A 17,707-nucleotide genomic window follows, 5' to 3' on the forward strand; every position below is an offset into this window, starting at 1 on the left:
ATTTAGCATTTATCACAAGCATTTTTAGCTTACTTAAAAATAACAATAAACATTCATTGAGTGAAAAAAAAGATGAATAGGGTCTGATGATCTAATGTATAACGTGGTGACTATAGTTGATAACACTGTTGTATAATTGAAATTTGCTAAGAGAATAGAACTTAAATGTTCTTTCTCTCTCTCTCTCTCTCACACACACACACACACAAAGTATAAATATGTGAAATGATGGATATGTTAACTAACTCAATGAGCAGACTCCTTTCACAATGTATACATATACCAAACTGTCATGTTGTACAGTTTAAATATCTTACAATTGTGCTTGTCAATTATACCTCAATAAATCTGAAAAAATAATAAATAAAAATGTCTATTGAGAAAAAAGATAAGAGCAACTGAAACTTAAGTTTCATCATAAATCTACCTCTGTGAACATGACTTCGTGGCTCTGCACCATCTGGTTTCTTTATACTTCTCTGGCTTCATCCTTAGCTCTGCTCTTGGAGCGTCCACACACTGGCTTCCTCCGATGAATTTCAGTGTCTCTCATCGCAGGACCTTGGCTTATACTATTCCTCTGCCCAGAAACTTCTGTGTCTCACCATTCTTGGAACTGTTCCTTTCCTCCTTGTTTCTAACAGACACGTGAGTTGCTGCTTCCTCTCCCTCTTGGATACACTGATGTGGGAATATTACAGAGGGTGAAAAATGGTCACTGCCCCTCACTCATTCGTCTATAAAATAATTTTCTCTTAACTTGTATTTATTTTACACAAAGTAAAACTTATTATAAATACATATTCCTCAGACCAGATAAAAGAGAACTTCAGTTTCTTAAAAGTATAAAACCATGAAGCTGGAAAGTACCTAATCAAAGCTCTTACTAAACCTCCTGGCGTTGATCAAAACTAGCCACAAATTCTCTGTAACAACTCTCAACAAGCAGTGGAGTTTGTGTTCCCACATCTTGAATCTGTGTTGGCCCCGTGACCTGCTTTGACTGATAGAACGTGGCGGAATTAACACGGCAGATGTTCTAAGAATAGGTCCTAAAATGCTGCTGTCTCGTGAACAAGTGCAAGTTAGCCTCCTGGAGGATGACGGATGTGTGGAGGGGGGTCTCGGCCGTCATCGCTGGCAGCCCGCAGCCAAATGAAGCTGAACATGTGAGTGAGCCCAGTTGACACCACGTGGAGCAGAGACGGGATTGCTGACGGATTTCAGCCCAAGTTGCCAACCCACAAAATCATGAGCAAATAAATGGCTGTTGTTATAACAAGCTCATATTTGACGAAGAAACAGCTGATACACCTTCCTAACCCCAGCTGTCCAATAAAGATCTCCCTTCTCACTGGCTCACAGTTTAAGTGGTTCTAGAAGAAATATTAGGAGGGATCACACACCTTTCTGTATTCTGTGAGTCACAAAGAATTTACTAATTCAATAATACTTGCGTTGCCATGTCATCATTATGTGCTGGGACGGTAAGATGCCCCTACGTGGATTCACGAGATTTTACTAAAACCCAGTGGCCACAGTGGGTTTATGAGACATGCATATGTTACCTGATATTGAAGTAGATAATTTAACAAACATTAATGGAGTCTGAAGATTTTCCGTTCATAGGTGCAAATATCATGCCAATTGACTCCAATGAGCTATGTCATAATCCACAGTCTAGAGGTTAATGTTCACTTCAAGAGTCAATCAAAGCCAACTCACAAACAAGTGAGAACACAAAGACAGAAGACCCCCCTACCTACAGGCTGAAATCTATGCTGTGCCGTGCCATGAGTCTCTGTCATGTCCTCTGTATTGCTGCCTACCCAACTAGTCACAGCTGACTTAGATCACGATTTGGCCATCTCGCAACTAAGCCTGGAATTGCAACCTTCGGCACTGATGCACTGCTATTCCCCTCTCCTCTTCTAGACCCCATTTCACAGTGGAAACAATCACAAGGCAAGAAGAGTCCCTTTCTCCCCTCCTTCCTTCCTTCCTCCCTCCCTCCGTTTCTCTCTCTCTCCTCTAGCTGAGATCCTTTTACACAAAAGAAGTCCACCTTTCCAACTTCCAGTTGTACTGACTTTGTTGCCTTACCATGAACAAATAGAAATTTCTATTGCACTTCTATGTGATCTAGGGCTCTGAAACTTAATTCAGGTCTGTTAGCAAAAACCTGACTGAACAGAAATGGGCCCTTTAGATGGGCCCATCATTCCATTTAGTTGCTGCATTTTCATCAGTTTCAAAAGATCTTGGGTCGAGAAATACTACTGGGTCTGATCTGACTTCTTTGCAATATGATATGAACAGAAATGGGCCCTTTAGATCTTGTTTCTCCCCTGTTTTCATCAATGAAATAGCATCCCCCAGACAGCAATAAAGAGGCCATGTAGTTAGAAGCCCCATGGACTTGTCAGCAGGATGGAGTCGAAAAGGAATGCTGGGGCTGAAGGGAAAGCCTTCTCATTGTGGGAGCAAGCACACACTTTTCAGAGAAAATCACAGCGGGTGTTTTGATACCTTGGACAGGTGCGCTGGGTGTGTAAGAAGTAAATGCAAGGTTTCAGGAAAAAAAAAAATCATAAGAATAAAACCGAGCATACTATTTCCATATGACCCAACAATTTTGCTCCTTGGTATTTGCCCAAATGAGCTGAAAACTTATGTCCACACAAAAACCTGCACATGAATGTTTACAGCAGCTTTATTCAGAATTGCCAAAACTTGGAAGCAACCAAGATGTCCTTCAATAGGTGAATGGGTAAGCAAATTGTGATATACCCATACGATGGATACTGGCAAAGAAAGAAATGAGCTATCAAGCCATGAAAAGACATGGAGGAAACTTAAATGAGTATTTCTAAGTGAAAGTAGCCAACCTGAAAAGGCTGCACACTGTATGATTCCTACCATATGACATTATGGAAGAGGTAAAACTATGGAGATAGTAAAGAGATCAGTGATTGTCAGGGGTTGGAGGGGAAAGGGGTAGGGATGAATGGGCAGAGCACAGAGGAATTTTAGGGCAGTGAAAATACTTTGTATGGTATTTTAATGATGGACACGTGTCGTTAATATATTTGTCAAAACCCATAGAACATACAACGTAAAGAGTGAACCTTAATATAAACTATGGACTTTAGTTAATAATAATGTATGGATAATTTCTGTAAACCTAAAACTTCCCCCCAAAATGAACCCTATTAATGAAAAAAAAAATGTCATAAGAAAAGGATGAGGCTGTCCCATCTTGAAACGGGCTATGTGCAGGGCCCACATATCCATGAGGCCCAGCAGGCACAGGGTCTAGGGCCCATGATATTTTTTAGGGACCCACAAAGATGTTTTAATTTCTTTAAAACTCAGGAGGAAAACATGAACATAATAATACATATATTGGGCTGGGTTTTTCTGTAACATCTTCCCTTAAGATGTTACAGAAAAACCCGAACGAACTTTTCGGCCAGCCCAATATAACCATAAATCCAGGCTTTATACCACCTCAGTCATAAAATATACTTTAAAATATATGATGGGAGAAGGGGCTCATAAACGCACAAGTGTCCAGGGCCCACAAATGTTATACTAAGGTCCTTGCTGTGTGGGCGTGAAACATAATACCCAGTGAATTGGGGTGTGGGCCTGCTCTATGGCTGGGGCTCAGCTGGAAATGAGCTAAGACCTTCACACAGAGCTGGGATGTTAAGAAAAGAAGGGGCCTGGGGTTGTTCTTGAAGAAGCCTGGGCAAACAGCCTACTGGAAAAAAAGTAAAAAGCAAATTAGAAACTGCATGAGTGGGAGTAGAATGGGGCTGGTTGGGAAGCTACAGTATTTTCTGTGTAGGATGGGAGGAACTAAGGCATTAAGTACCAATTACAAAGGAACCTCCAGGTGGGAGCTGGATTTCTGGAAGCAGAGACCAGCTGAGACAGAAGAGTCCTGTTCTCAGGGTGTGGGGATGCCAGAGGGGAAAACTCCTCTCTGGCTGGGTAGAGAGTAAACAGGCCTGGAAAGCACTTCTGGTGGTTGTTTGTGTTACACACACACACACACACACACACACACACGCACGCACGCACGCACGCACGCACGCGCGCGCGCGAAATCATTCCTGGCAGAAAACCTGCGTGTGTTCTTTGTCCATCACAGATAAGATTGCTACGGCCTTGACTTAGACCCATCTCATGCCTCTCATTTTATGTGAGTAAATGAAGCCTATTTTATCAGCCCCAGAGATAAGCAATCCAACCAAAGAGTGCTTTCATGAGCGACAAAAGTTTATAAACGTTTTTATCTCCATTCTTTTGTTTGTTTGTTTGTTTTGCGGTACTCGGGCCTCTCACTGTTGTGGCCTCTCCCGTTGCGGAGCACAGGCTCTGGACGCACAGGCTCAGCAGCCATGGCTCACAGGCCCAGCCGCTCCGCGGCATGTGGGATCTTCCTGGACCAGGGCACGAACCCGTGTCCCCTGCATCGGCAGGTGGACTCTCAACCACTGCGCCACCAGGGAAGCCCTATCTCCATTCTTGTAGCAAACTTTCAAAATTAACAATGCCTGAGAGGAGTAGGTCTTACCCATAAATCCTCACTGAAGGCAATTAAAACCATCATTCCATTTAGTTGCTGCATTTTCATCAGTTTCAAAAGATCTTGGGTCGAGAAATACTACTGGGTCTGATCTGACTTCTTTGCAATATGATATAATACAGTGGTTCTCCAGCTTAGATGTGTGTAAGAATCACCTGGGGGGTTGTTAAAAAGGTAGATTCCCAAGGACCACATCCCCCCTCCCCATTTTGGTTCAGTGGATGCAGGAATCTTCATTTTTAACAAGAATTTGAGTTGGTTTAGGTGCCAGTGACTGGTAGATCGTATTGTAAGAAATACAGTAAGTCCCCAACATACTAAGAAGTTCCATTCAGAGAGCGCGTTTGTAAGTCCAATTTGTTCGTAAGTCTAACTAAGTTAGCCTAGGCACCCAACTAACACAATCGGCTATACAGTACTGTACTGTAATAGGTTTATAATACTTTTCACCCAAATAATACACAAAAACAAACACAAAAAATAAAGAAAACATTGTTAATCTTCCAGTACAGTACCTTGAAAAGTACAGTAGTACAGTATAACAGCTGGCACACGGGCTGGCATCGAGTGAACAGGCAAGAAGAGTTACTGACTGGAGGAGGGAGAGGAGGGGGGAGATGGCAGAGCTGAAGGATCGTCAGCAATAGGAGACGGAGGGCAAGCTGCAATTTCACTCACGCCTGACGTGGATGGCACAGGTTCTGGTTCCTTGCTGGATTCAATTCTATCTACCCTCTTGAAAAAATGATCCAGTGATGTCTGGGTAGTAGCTGTTTTTTTCTCACCATGGACAACACAGTAGCACCGCATTGCATTCTAAACAGCTGCTGCAACCTTCGTGTACTGTTCTATGTTCGGGTGCTATGCCTCAGAAACTAACAGTGCCTCCTCAAATAAAGAAAATCCCCTTGCCATTTCCTGCGTTGTGAATCTCTTCGGTTCTTCAGTTACTTCTTTCTCTTGTCTCTCTTCATCCTTTCTCTGGGCCTCCAGTTCCATCAGGTCTTCATTAGTAAGCTCCACGTTTGCATCTTTGAAAGTTCACAGCTTGAAGGTTCGTATGTAGGGAACTTACTGTACCTTCATGGTGCTCAAGGTATAATCTCTAGTGGAGAGAAGGGTTTCTCCATTTTTGGGGCACCTTAGGATCCCCCAGGGAGCTTTTTACAATGCCAGTGTTTTACCCTCAGACTTAGCAATTCCAATCCCATGTAAATATCCACCAGAAATATTCACCAAAAGATATATACAAGACTGTTTAAAGCATCACTACTTCATAATATCCCCAAACTGGAAAAATCCTAATGCTTATCAATCGTGGAACAAGATGTCATAGAGTGGAATACGACACAACAATAGGAATAAACAAACTACAACTTCATCCAGCAACATGGATGACTCTCACAAGCATACTTTTCAATGAAAGGGGCCAGACACACAAGAATGCACAACGTACGGTTCCATTGAAACATGTAAGTAAAGTTCAAAACGAGGCACGACTGCTCTATGGTGTTAGAAGTCCAGAGAATGGTTGTCCTTGAGGGTCTGGGGAGGTGGCGTGAGGGGCTTCTGTGTCTGTAATGTTCAGTTGCTTGCTGTGGGTGTGGTTACGTGGGAGCATTCACTGTGTGAGAGTCATCAGCCTATGCCCAGGTCCTGAGCACTCGTCTTGAAGGGTATGTTAAACTTCAACCAAATATCTATTAATACTTAAGGCAAAAAAAAAAAAAAAAAAAAAAAGGCAGTGTCTGGGCTCTACCTGAGTCCAGTTAAATCTGAATGTCTTGTGTGAGTGTGGGCGCGTGTAGGTGGGAGGTCACAGGCGTCTGCAGTTAGAAGCTTCCAGGTGATGCTACTGTACAGCTAAGGTCGAGAAACACTGCTCTAGAAAAAGCCTAATCTGGGTCTATAGCAAAGATCTTTTACTTATTAATTGTGTGACTTTTAAGGTGACAAACTGTCCCCTCAGATAAACTGACTGACCTGAACGGTTTACCTAACCTCTCTGAGCCCCCTCCTCTATCATAGGAGGTGGATAATGGTGTCTACTCAGTAAAGTTACTTTGGATGTTAAATGGGAAAATTGCACAAAAGCACTCGGCATCATGCTGACCGCATCCCTCCTCTCCTTCTCTCCTTCTCCAGGGTGGTTCCTCTTCTATCTGATTTCTCCCTTGCCTGACAGACTTTCTCAGGGGATTGTCTACCATTTGGGCTGTCTTCCTCCTTGAGAAGAAAGCGTGTCTTTACCTGGATAAAGATGGAGTTTGCAGGCACAACGTGGTGAATGCACAGGGCGGAGCACCGTGTGGAGTATGTGGACTAAATGTGCATAACACAGCACTGTTTATATAAACTCCAAACACAGGCACACTTCATACCAATAAGCGTTATGAGAGCATTGACCAAATATGTTAGCATGATGTCCTGCATGAGCAATAGAAATAAACAGGATAAATATGTAAATCCAACACACAAAGAGGACTTTGTATGAAACAATGATGTTCATATTCCATGAGGTCAGTTCATGCACCTGACCCCCCAGAAACACACGAATGAGAAAACATAAACTGATATTTAGAAATGTGTATTTTTTATGGAAACAAAGACAAAAGCTCAGGAATCCAATACAGTTGGTTTCCTCCTACACTATTGGGAACCCCATGCCTGAGGACCCCTTCTCATGAGAACATGGTTTTCTGGGAAGCAGAAATGAAGAGAGCCTTCTCCTGTTCTGGCAATCTTTTCCCCAAATATGTTTTCTCTTATGCTCTCGATGACTCATTTTTCCTTAATTACAAAGTTGAATACGTGCTTGATCAGTTTGGACGTCTGGGTTGCTGGTCATGGATCATTGTAAGTCATCAACCCGCACAAACTATGAGAAAATAGATGTTTGTTGGTTTAAACCATTAGGTTTGGGGATAAGTTATCATGCAGCAGAGAATGCCCTTCTCGTCATCTGCCGTCTGCCAGGAACCACCACTCCGTCCAATGAGTGTGTAAAGCCTGCAGGCGTTGGCACCATTTCTGGGCGTGTCAGCCACCTCCACTAGTTATCAGTGTCCCCGAGAATTCCCAGTGCCATCCCCCACCAGATGCTACAGTCTCTCTCCTTCTTTGGTATTTGTTTACAGGGGTAGCAATAAGTGGAATACAGGGGTTGGGGTGTGAGGGTAGCAGAATAGCACAAGAGTTAGTAGTGGAGCCTCTGGACTCTGAAGGCCCGTTTGCATCTTGGCTTTTCCAGTTGACCTTGTACCTCTTTAATTCTGTTTTCTCCTCGGTATAAAATGGGATTAATAATCACATCTACATTATAGCACGGTGACAATTGAATTGGAGAATGTGTGTGGCACTTAGCACAGCGCCTAACTATAAACAAACAAATAAATGGCTCTAGAGCCCAATAATCTGTATTCAAATCCCAGCTCCACCATTCACCTTGAACAAATTACTTAACATCTCGATGTGTCAGTTCCTCATCTATGAAATGGAGATAAGAAACGTATCTACCTCATGAGGCTACTGGAAGAATAAATGAGCAAATACATGTAATATTATGTAGCACAGGCCTGTTAACAGTAATAACAATAATAGCAAACCATAATCAGAATCACCTCTCTCCTCACCTGACAATGAAGGCTTTTTTTTTGCTTGTTTGTTTTAAACTAGGTAAGACTTGTGCCTGGGTCATTCTTCCTGTGAGATCAATTCTGAAGCAGATATTCCTCGGTTCGTCACGGAACTAAAACTTACTTTTTCTTTATAAATGAGTTTGAAATTAATTTTTGAGGGCATGAGCTAAAAAATGGGCTGCAAGCAACTGCTTCTGGATGATTATATCCACGTCTGAAAATTTTCTGTGTCACACCTCCAGCTTACACTGGCTTTCTCCTTTAGGTCAAGGTCTTTACTTTGATTTCCTTGTATTTCAGGATTAAAATCTACTACATTTAGGATTCCTTCCCTGTAGGTATCAGCAGGGTTTAGGGGAGACTTGCAAAATCCCACAGAGTGGGAACGGTACCTGGTGTGGATCACCATCTATACACTGGCCTCCCCTGAGATGCGACTCATCTCTCTGGTGCTTAGGTGTGACCATCCATCCCTTTGTGCAGTCATCCAAGATGTCCTCATCTCCATCAAGCCCTAGCCATACAGCCCACTCTATAACCTCCATCCAGCTCCCCTGAATATAATGTGCGGGATGAACTTGTACACGTCACAACTTTCACAGTCTCAGCCTTGAGATGTTCAGGGGCTCACGCTCCTTCAGAAACCTTACCCTGTAACTTACACACCCAAGGCCTGTAAGGTAGCAACAAAATAATTAACAGAGACCCCCAAGCTTGTCTTGCAGAGTACCAGGGAAACCAGGTATGGAAACACTAACAGCCCCTGCCACTGAGCATCACACAGGCACACTGAGGGACTAGAATGATTGATCACGAACTTTGGACATCATATGCCGAAAATCTACCAAGCGTAACGTATGGAACCCTTCCGATATTGCACATGCCACTCATGAAGACACATGGAGGACATTCACACCTGCACAGAGGACTCCTGAAACTTCCTCTTAACTTTCCACCAATCGTTTCCGAGCCCCCTCCCTGTCTTACTCCCTACTTCCACGATAAATACCCCACTCAAAAGCCCACTGGGGAGACAGAGCTGAGCTATGCCTTCTGTCTCCTCACTGGGCTGCCCTGCAATAAAGCCTTTCTCCTTCTGCAAAAGACCTTTGCCTCTTTTGGTCTTGCTGTCACACAGGGCAACAGCCCCACTTGCTCGGTTACACTTCCTTTCAGCCAACTTTGCCAGTGGACGTCAGTAACCCGGCTGTTCTCCCAATGGGACACCCTGAGACTACCTCAGGCCCACTCACCTGGACACCTCCTGTGGTCGTGGCGATGCAACAGCTTTGGGAACCAGGAGATTCCATCCTAGGCTTGGTGTCTTCCCCACAGCCTCACCCCGGGAAACGAGGCACAGTTCTCCTCTGCTTTAGGATGTCCCAACTCAATAGGGTATCCACAGATGCCTGAAGATATTAACAATAATCACCTCTAAATGTGGGACTATGGATGGGTTTTATTTTCTTACTTAATCTATTCTTCATTCTCCACTGATTTTTCTTTTTATATTTTACAAAGAACATAATATTAAAAAATGAAAGTTGTAAATAATTACTGAAACATCACGAACAGTAAGGTGTGTTATTCTATAAATGGTAATACAAAAAAAAACCTCTCAATTTTGAACCACATTTCACATGATAAACTAAAACAAATTTCCCTTGACCACATAATCCTGCTTCTGGAGAACAAGCCTAAAATTAATCAAAATGTGTCCAATGCTTTACTCACAATGCTATTCCTTGAAATATTATTTATAATAGAAACAAACTAGAAATAAACTAAATGTCTAAGAATAGGGAGAATGATTGAGTACCTTATAACCATAAAACAGAATTTTTTACAACAACTAAAAATGGTTGATGTAAAAACAATTTTAAGAAGAGCATTTATGAATGTATAGAAAAGTGTATTTTGTGGTCCTAAGTTTAAAACTATATGTGTAACTGAGCAGGACTCTATGGGGCCTTCTTGGAACTGACCTCCCCACAAGTCCTCTGCCTGTCCCTTGTCAGTAGAAGAACTTAGGCAAAGAATAAATTTAATCAGAGAAGTGAGAAAATGCAGAAAGGAAAATAGTCAAGCAAGAAAAAGTAATAATAGTTTAACCATTTAACAAAGTCAAGGACCTTTAGTTCCTCCGCAAGGGCTATAGATAATGTTCTGAGCCATGTCCTTCAAGCTCTATTCCAGATATTGAAACCCCCATCAAGTATAAGAAGTTAACTGTATGCTGCTCACAAGCATGGAGACCCCAGACCAGTTGGAACCAATAAGGTTGATGATGTTGACTCCCAACTTCCTCACCACCAACCTATCAGAAGAATGTCCACGAGCTGACCACACATCCCACAAGCCTCAGCACGTAGCCCCTTCCCCTTTTCCCTGTATATATATGCACAGAAACAGCACTCTTGTAATGGTATCATGAGTGGTGAGAATATAGATGATTAATATTTCCTTGCTTATAATCTACATTTTCTAGTTTTACTATAATGAGCATATATCATTTTATTATCACAAAGCTTTTTTTCTTTAAGGAAGTGACAAGAATCACTAAATAAATACACGAAGAGTGTTAGCATCCTGTCCAGGTGGTTAACAGATAAACATATTCTTACACTTCTGTAACTTCCATGTTCTGAGGGAAAAAATTTGCAACTGTTGAGCAATTAGATAGGAACAGATTAAAATACATGCACCTTTTTTATTTTCCATTTATTAAACTAGCAAAAGAAAAGAAAAATGGATAAAATCTCTAAGTGTCACTCTCATAAAATAATCCATGCATTTTGAATCAGGGAGAACTGGACACAAGGTTGCAATATGTGAAGTTCATTCACATGAATCAATATTACAAAAGGCTGAAAGGGCTTTCCTGTTCTTTCCAGGGTTGGAAATGTCTGTCCACCCCCAGCCTCTAGCTCCTCCCTCTGCAGCCAGAGTCAGCACCATTAAGCGGGGCAGAAGACAACGAATCTGCTCACTCACGACCATTTTGCACTCACCGTGGCCACCCTTGTGGAGCTCAGTACTAAGGCCAACTTGGGCCTGGGCACCTGGAAGGTATGTATGCAAGGATTTGGACACCTACTTCCCTCGAGGGGCTTTGGACATTTTCTCCTGTCAGTAGGGAAAGCTCAGAGGCAAGGGTTTGGAGAGGTAAATGTTGGGCCCTGGAGGCAGGACCGAGGTTGCTTTGCTTTCTCAGGGCTGATTCAGGCTGCAAAGCTCCAAGACTGGCTTTTTCCAGCAGTGGTGAGAGCTTTGCTAGCAAGTATCAAGTTTTAAGCAGTTTGGGGACTCAAAAACACACTTGCTTTCCTGGGCACTTTCTCTCTCAGCAGCCGTTCCCTCTCAACTCCCCCTGGCTCTGGGACACTTAGAGGGCCCTGGGTTGGCTGCTGTGGCCTGGGGGGTTGGGAGGAGGGGCTGGGAGGGCTCAGGAGGCTGCCCAGGCAGCATCAGCAGTCCCTGGGAGAGTGTTGAGAATCAGAAGCTGAGACCCCACCCCAGCCTACTGAGTTGGAACCTGCTCTTTAACGATCTCCAGAGCATGGTAGAGTCTGAGAAGGCTGTGACCACAGGGAGGGTGGTCCCAGAGAGAGAGGCGCCTGGGCTGGGAGTCGGGGAGCTCGGGTTCCCCAGGTGTTGCTAGAGTGAGCTGGCAGAACCCAGAAAGGCACTCCGAGTGCTCAGGGAAGCAGACTGCGGAGCCTCTCTTAGGATAGGCTTAAAATGTCTTCCCATCACTTTCTAACTGCCTTCGCTCTCACTTCCGTCCTTGATGGCGCCATCCTAACTGGTTCCAGTTCTCTACTTACCTTCTTCCCTCTTGTCCCTCTGTTGAGTCTTTCTCCTCTGACTCCGTCCTTCTCTGCACCTGGTTTTCTCATCTTCTCTCCTGGGTTAGAAGGTAGGCTCCCTCCTCGTCCCAGGACTGCGTCATTCTCAGGAAGCTCTCTCGGATAATCTGGGCGAGCAAGATTAATTCCAGCTTGATTCATCCCAGCTTCTCTTGCTTGAACAGGGCTGCTTTTCTCCAAATCAGAGCTTTGACTTTGACACAGATGTGACAAATAATTACTTCCACATCTCCAGTGAATCTGCTCACCTCGTCTAAATTTACCCAAAAAGGGGACTTCCCTGGTGACGCAGTGGTTAAGAACCCGCCTGCCAATACAGGGGGCATGGGTTTGAGCCCTGGTCCCACATGCCACAGAGTAATTAAGCCCGTGCGCCACAACTACTGAGCCTGCGCTCTAGAGCCCGTGAGCCACAACTACGGAAGCCCGCGCGCCTAGAGCCCGTAAATCACCGCAGTGAGAAGCCCACGCACCGCAATCAAGAGTAGCTTCAGCTCGCGGCAACTAGAGAAAGCCAGCGCACAGCGAGGAAGACCCAACACGGCCAAAAATAGAAGAATAAATAAATAAATTTATTTAAAAACCCCCACTAATCTGAAAAAATATAAAGCTAGATAAACTGGGAGATTGGGATTGACATATATACACTAATATGTATAAAATGGATAACTAATAAGAAACTGCTGTATAAAAAAATAAAATTGGAAAAAAAAAGAATATAGCACTCAAAGCAGTATTGTATAAAGATATAATCAATGTGATGCCAAGTATTTGATACTAAGTATTCATCAAAGATACCATATACTTTTGGTCTTTATTTTTGTACAATAATTACTTTTTAAAAGACAAAAGTTGGATTACTAGGTTCAACTATGCTTCGTCAATATTGCTTCTTCTAGCCCTACAAAGCAATACTGGATCTACTCTAATAAATGATTTTTCATTGGAATAAATAAATAAAAAGTTTACCCAAAAAATTATGTTCAGAATTTCAGAATTAGATGTAAGGATTATGAAGTGAAACATTTTCAAGGTGTAGGGATGATGTAATTTTTAAGGCTTATGTGTTTACCAGTGAAGGTCAAGTAGGGTGTAGTGATTGGGAGGGGCATCCAGGGATGCTTCTTTCTTTTATTTTTATGTATTAATCTGGCTGCTTTGGGTCTTAGTTGGAGCGTGCAGGTCGTGGTGCGTGGGCTCTTGGTTCTGGAGCGTGGGCTCTAGAGTGCTTGGGCTTACCTGCCCCACAGCATGTGGGATCTTAATTCCCCAACCAGGGACGGAACTCACATCCCCTGCATTGGTAGGTGGATTCTTAACCACTGGACCACCAGGGAAGTGCCCAGGGATGCTTCTGAATGCGTTTATTATTTCATGATGAAAGAAGAGGTTTGAAAAAGATTTTGTGAAAGATCAGTATGAAGTGTTTTTCAGTTTGCCTTTGCTAGATTAGACAGAATGTGGTATTTTTAATGCCCTTCCTCCCTCCCTTCCTTCCTCCCCTCCCTCCTTTCTCTTTCTTTCTTTTCTTCCTTCCTTCCTTTCTTTCTTTTTCTTCCTTCCTTTCTTCCTTTCTCTCTTTCTTCCTCTCTTCCTCTCTTTCTTTCTTGCCTTGCGGGGGTCGGGGGGAGGAATAAACCCCATTCTTACAAGGATTTCTATTTCTCCTTTTTCTGAAACAACAGCTATATAATGCCTTGCATCCATTGACTCTTAGGTGTGTGCCCAGTGCTGTGCTGCAAACTTGACATTCATTGTGGCCCTTAACACAGTGACCTCATGAGGCAGGTGCTATTGTTATTATTCCCATTTTGTAGACTAGGTTTAGAGAAGTTAAGTAATCTGCTCAGGCCACACACCTAGTATGCGATGAGCCTGGATTTATGCAGTAATGACCATTTTCTCTCTCTGAAGATTCCTTTGAGTTACTTCAAAATCCAGTCTTCAGCCTGGTCATTAGAAAGAGGTTGCAGTCTCTTCCACACACCTGGAGACAGCTCCCGGCTGGAGGGTGAACCTGGATTAGAAGGGAGTGGGCTTGAGCTAGGATACGACATGAGGCTATAATCATAAAGTTAATTCACTTTCCTTCCTTCTCTTTTGAAAAGTTTTCCAAAGCACGTTTTCTTCCCAGGTGTCCCCTGGAAAAGGGGACCCCAGGTAAACCTTGGTTTGGAGAAGCTGGGCTGTATAGGAGAGCCTGTTGAAGGTGGTCTGGGGATAAGAGTCTATGATGGTCTTTTCTTTTTCCTTCCAGTCTACCCCAGGCAAAGTCAGAGAGGCTGTGAAAGTGGCCACTGACATAGGATGTCGCCACTTGGACTGTGCTTATGCCTACGAGAATGAGCATGAGGTGGGGGGAAGCCATCCAAGAGAAGATCTGAGAGAAGGTTGTGAAGCAGGAGGTGGGAGGACTGCACTTCAAGGCAGGCAGAGTATTGGATTTGGTCAGCACCCGGAACTCTGCCAGGCTTTGCTCTAAGTACTCTGGTCATTTCCCCCGCTGCCTTTATAACATCCCTGGATACAAACATCCACACTCTAGCTCAGTATTGGTGTGCAGAGACGCTCCTCCTACCTTACCCATCTCTACTGGGTTTTCCCTTTGTGGGGATGGCTCCATTGAGCCATGGCAGTGCCCTTAGCATCCCCGTTCCCCATCAGTGGGCTCCATCTGCCCCGTGGCAGTTAAAAGCTAAGGCTGCAGTCAGAAATGGATCCTGAAGCTCCACCTTTTTTTTTTTTTTTTTTTTTTTTGCGGTGCGCGGGCCTCTCACTGTTGTGGCCTCTGCCATTGCGGAGAACAGGCTCTGGACGTGCAGCCTCAGTGGCCATGGCTCACGGGCCCAGCCGCTCCGCGGTATGTGGGATCTTCCCAGACTGGGGCACGAACCCGTGTCCCCTGCATCGGCAGGTGGACTCTCTACCACTGTGCCACCAGGGAAGCCCTAAAGCTCCACCTTTCAGCACTGTGGTCTCAATGGTTGTGGCCCAGACGTTCTCAGCCAGCAGGTATTTTGGAAAATGGTGGGAGCGTTTTTTATTGTCATATATGAATTTCATTTTAGTTCAGTCTAGTAAAAGGCAAGTTACAAAATGTTATTGAAAAGGCTTTCCTCCTGCTTTCCTCTCTCTCCGTGGGCTGAATGGAAAATTCCTCTTCACGCTTTGGTTAATCCTTACGACAGTGGATCCTGTACCAGGTACTCCTGTCCCAGAGAGGACTAAGCCAAGCCAGGATCCCTGGGGTCCCTCTAGCACTGCCCAAAGGTGTCCCTTTCTATGACAGGCCATGGAGGAATTGGTGGACAAGGGGCTGGTGAAAAACATTGGGATCTCCAACTTCAACCACTTCCAGATCGAAAGGCTCTTGAACAAACCCAGACTGAAATACAAACCAGTGCTTACCAGGTAAATTCTGTTTAGTAAAGGGTAAGGGTCCTGCGCTATTACTTCTTAAACATTTGGAGGCAAGGTCAGTGCTTTGCACTGAGTCTCATTTGAAGGTCAGTCATCAGGTACTTCGCTGGTCATGTGAGACGGCTCTTGGAGTCTGGTTTAGCCAGGCTAGCAGTGGGCAGTGTTTGGCTTCTGCTTGACAGTCTTTTATTGTGTGTAGAACTCCCTATGAGCAGCTCAAAAAGCAGGTGCACTTTCCTAGTGATTGTTCCCCTTTACAGATTGAGTGTCACCTATACCTCAGGCAGGAGAAACTGATCCAGTACTGCCAGTCTAAGGGCATCACTGTCATGGCTTACAGCCCTCTGGGCTCTCCAGATAGACCTGGGCGAGGCATTTGATCTTTCTCTTGACATTCTTTAAGAAAAGCCATCAGATGGCTAGTGGGAAGCTGTTGCTTAGCACAGGGAGATCAGCTCAATGTTTTGTGATGACCTAGAGGGGTGGGATAGGGAGGGTGGGAGGGAGGCTCAAGAGGGAGGGGATATGGGGACATATGTATACATATAGCTGATTCACTTTGTTGTACAGCAGAAACTAACACAACACTATACACCAATAAAGAGTATAAAATTATACTCCAATAAAGATTATTGGAAAAAATAATACTCCAAAAAATTATACTCCAATAAAGATATATATATTTTTAAAAAGCCATCAGAAAGAAAAATACATGTAATGCAATGTGCCTGGCATACTCAAACAGTGGGGAAAATATGGTAACTTTACAAAAAACAGCAACATGCCTGACCCTCTGGAATTACTCCAGTTCAGCCACCCAGCACTGGATCAACCTTTGCAAAATTACTGACACTTCAAAGCCCATGGGTAAGACATGAAGCTTTCAAATCCTGCTGCCTTGTCTCCCACATGGAGAAGACTGATGATCAGCCTTGGGACCATCGCTGGAGTAATATTTATTTACATATGGTAGCCATGGTGATTATTCACACCAGCCATCTTTCTCCCTCTAGGGCCAAGGGTCCTTAATCTAGGACTCGTCCCTACTGGAGGATCCCAAGATTAAGGAGATTGCTGCAAAGCACAAAAAATCCACAGCCCAGGTACAAGGTATATAGTTTCTTTTCCGTCCAGCAGATCAGTCTTGTGTTTTATTCCTTGTGCTGTCTTCATTTAACTCCTTGAAGGCGAAAAAAACAGGAAAGGAAGCCCACTGAGGCCCTTCCTTGAAAGCCTGTTTGTTTGGAACTCCAGGAAATCCCATGGTTATCACTGAAACAAGGATGGCATCTAACGGCTTCTGTTGAGTCCTGTTGTCCAGGAAGAAGAGCATGGCTATACAGCCAAAAGATCTGGGTTCAGATCCCAGTTCCACTACTTATCAGCCTCATGACCCCAAACACTGTCCCAAGCCACTTTCCTTACTTTTAAAAAAGGAAGGTTATGAGGGCCTCCCTGGTGGTGCAGTGGTTGAGAGTCCACTTGCCGATGCAGGGGACACAGGTTTGTGCCCCGGTCTGGGAAGATCCCACATGCTGCAGAGCGGCTGGGCCCGTGAGCCATGGCCGCTGAGCCTGCGCGTCCGGAGCCTGTGCTCCGCAACGGGAGAGGCCACAACAGTGAGAGGCCCGCGTACCGCAAAATAATAATAATAATAATAAATAAATAAAATAAAAAAGGAAGGTTATGGAGTTGTTGTGAGGATTAAGGGAGATACTGGCAGAGGACTGACAAGCTTCTGATAGTTATATAAAGTGCTCAGTCAATACTAGCTGTTGTACTAAAGATACAGTGAGTGGCAGAGATGTTTTATTTTTCTGAAAAAAAGTAGAGGGAGCAGTCCTTGTAGATAAGTGGAAACACCACGTCCCCTTCTGCACGGGTTCTGGTCCGGTTCCATATCCGGAGGAACGTGGTCGTAATTCCCAAGTCTGTGATGCCAGCACGCATCGCTGAGAACTTTCAGGTAAGGTTCCAGCTGGTTGGCCCTGGTTTTCTCAGTGGAGGAGGCGACGGGAGAGATTCCCTCACCAGGCCTCTCATGCTGTCCCTGAGTTTTCTGTGGGCTTTTCCCCCTTCCCAGCACCTTGCAATCTCTCAGGCCAGGGAGCTGACCTCAGAGCTGAGATGAATGACTAAGGATGGGCTGGGGGAGCAGCCGGTGAGGTCCTGTCAGGTCTGAG

General features: G+C 44.2%; 1 protein-coding gene across 1 annotated transcript; it reads left to right on the plus strand.

The window, feature by feature from the left end:
- The first annotated feature begins 1,100 nt into the window (after positions 1 to 1,100).
- On the plus strand, positions 1,101 to 17,707 carry LOC132430539 (aldo-keto reductase family 1 member B10-like). The gene is given in 9 exon segments (XM_060019797.1): positions 1,101 to 1,169; positions 11,206 to 11,304; positions 14,362 to 14,460; positions 14,462 to 14,509; positions 15,394 to 15,515; positions 15,766 to 15,896; positions 16,333 to 16,391; positions 16,559 to 16,626; positions 17,406 to 17,707. Coding segments are annotated over 9 exon segments (945 nt in total). The 3' UTR covers positions 17,656 to 17,707.

The sequence above is a fragment of the Delphinus delphis genome, chromosome 9, assembly GCF_949987515.2.
Source record: "Delphinus delphis chromosome 9, mDelDel1.2, whole genome shotgun sequence".
Lineage (NCBI taxonomy): Eukaryota > Metazoa > Chordata > Mammalia > Artiodactyla > Delphinidae > Delphinus > Delphinus delphis.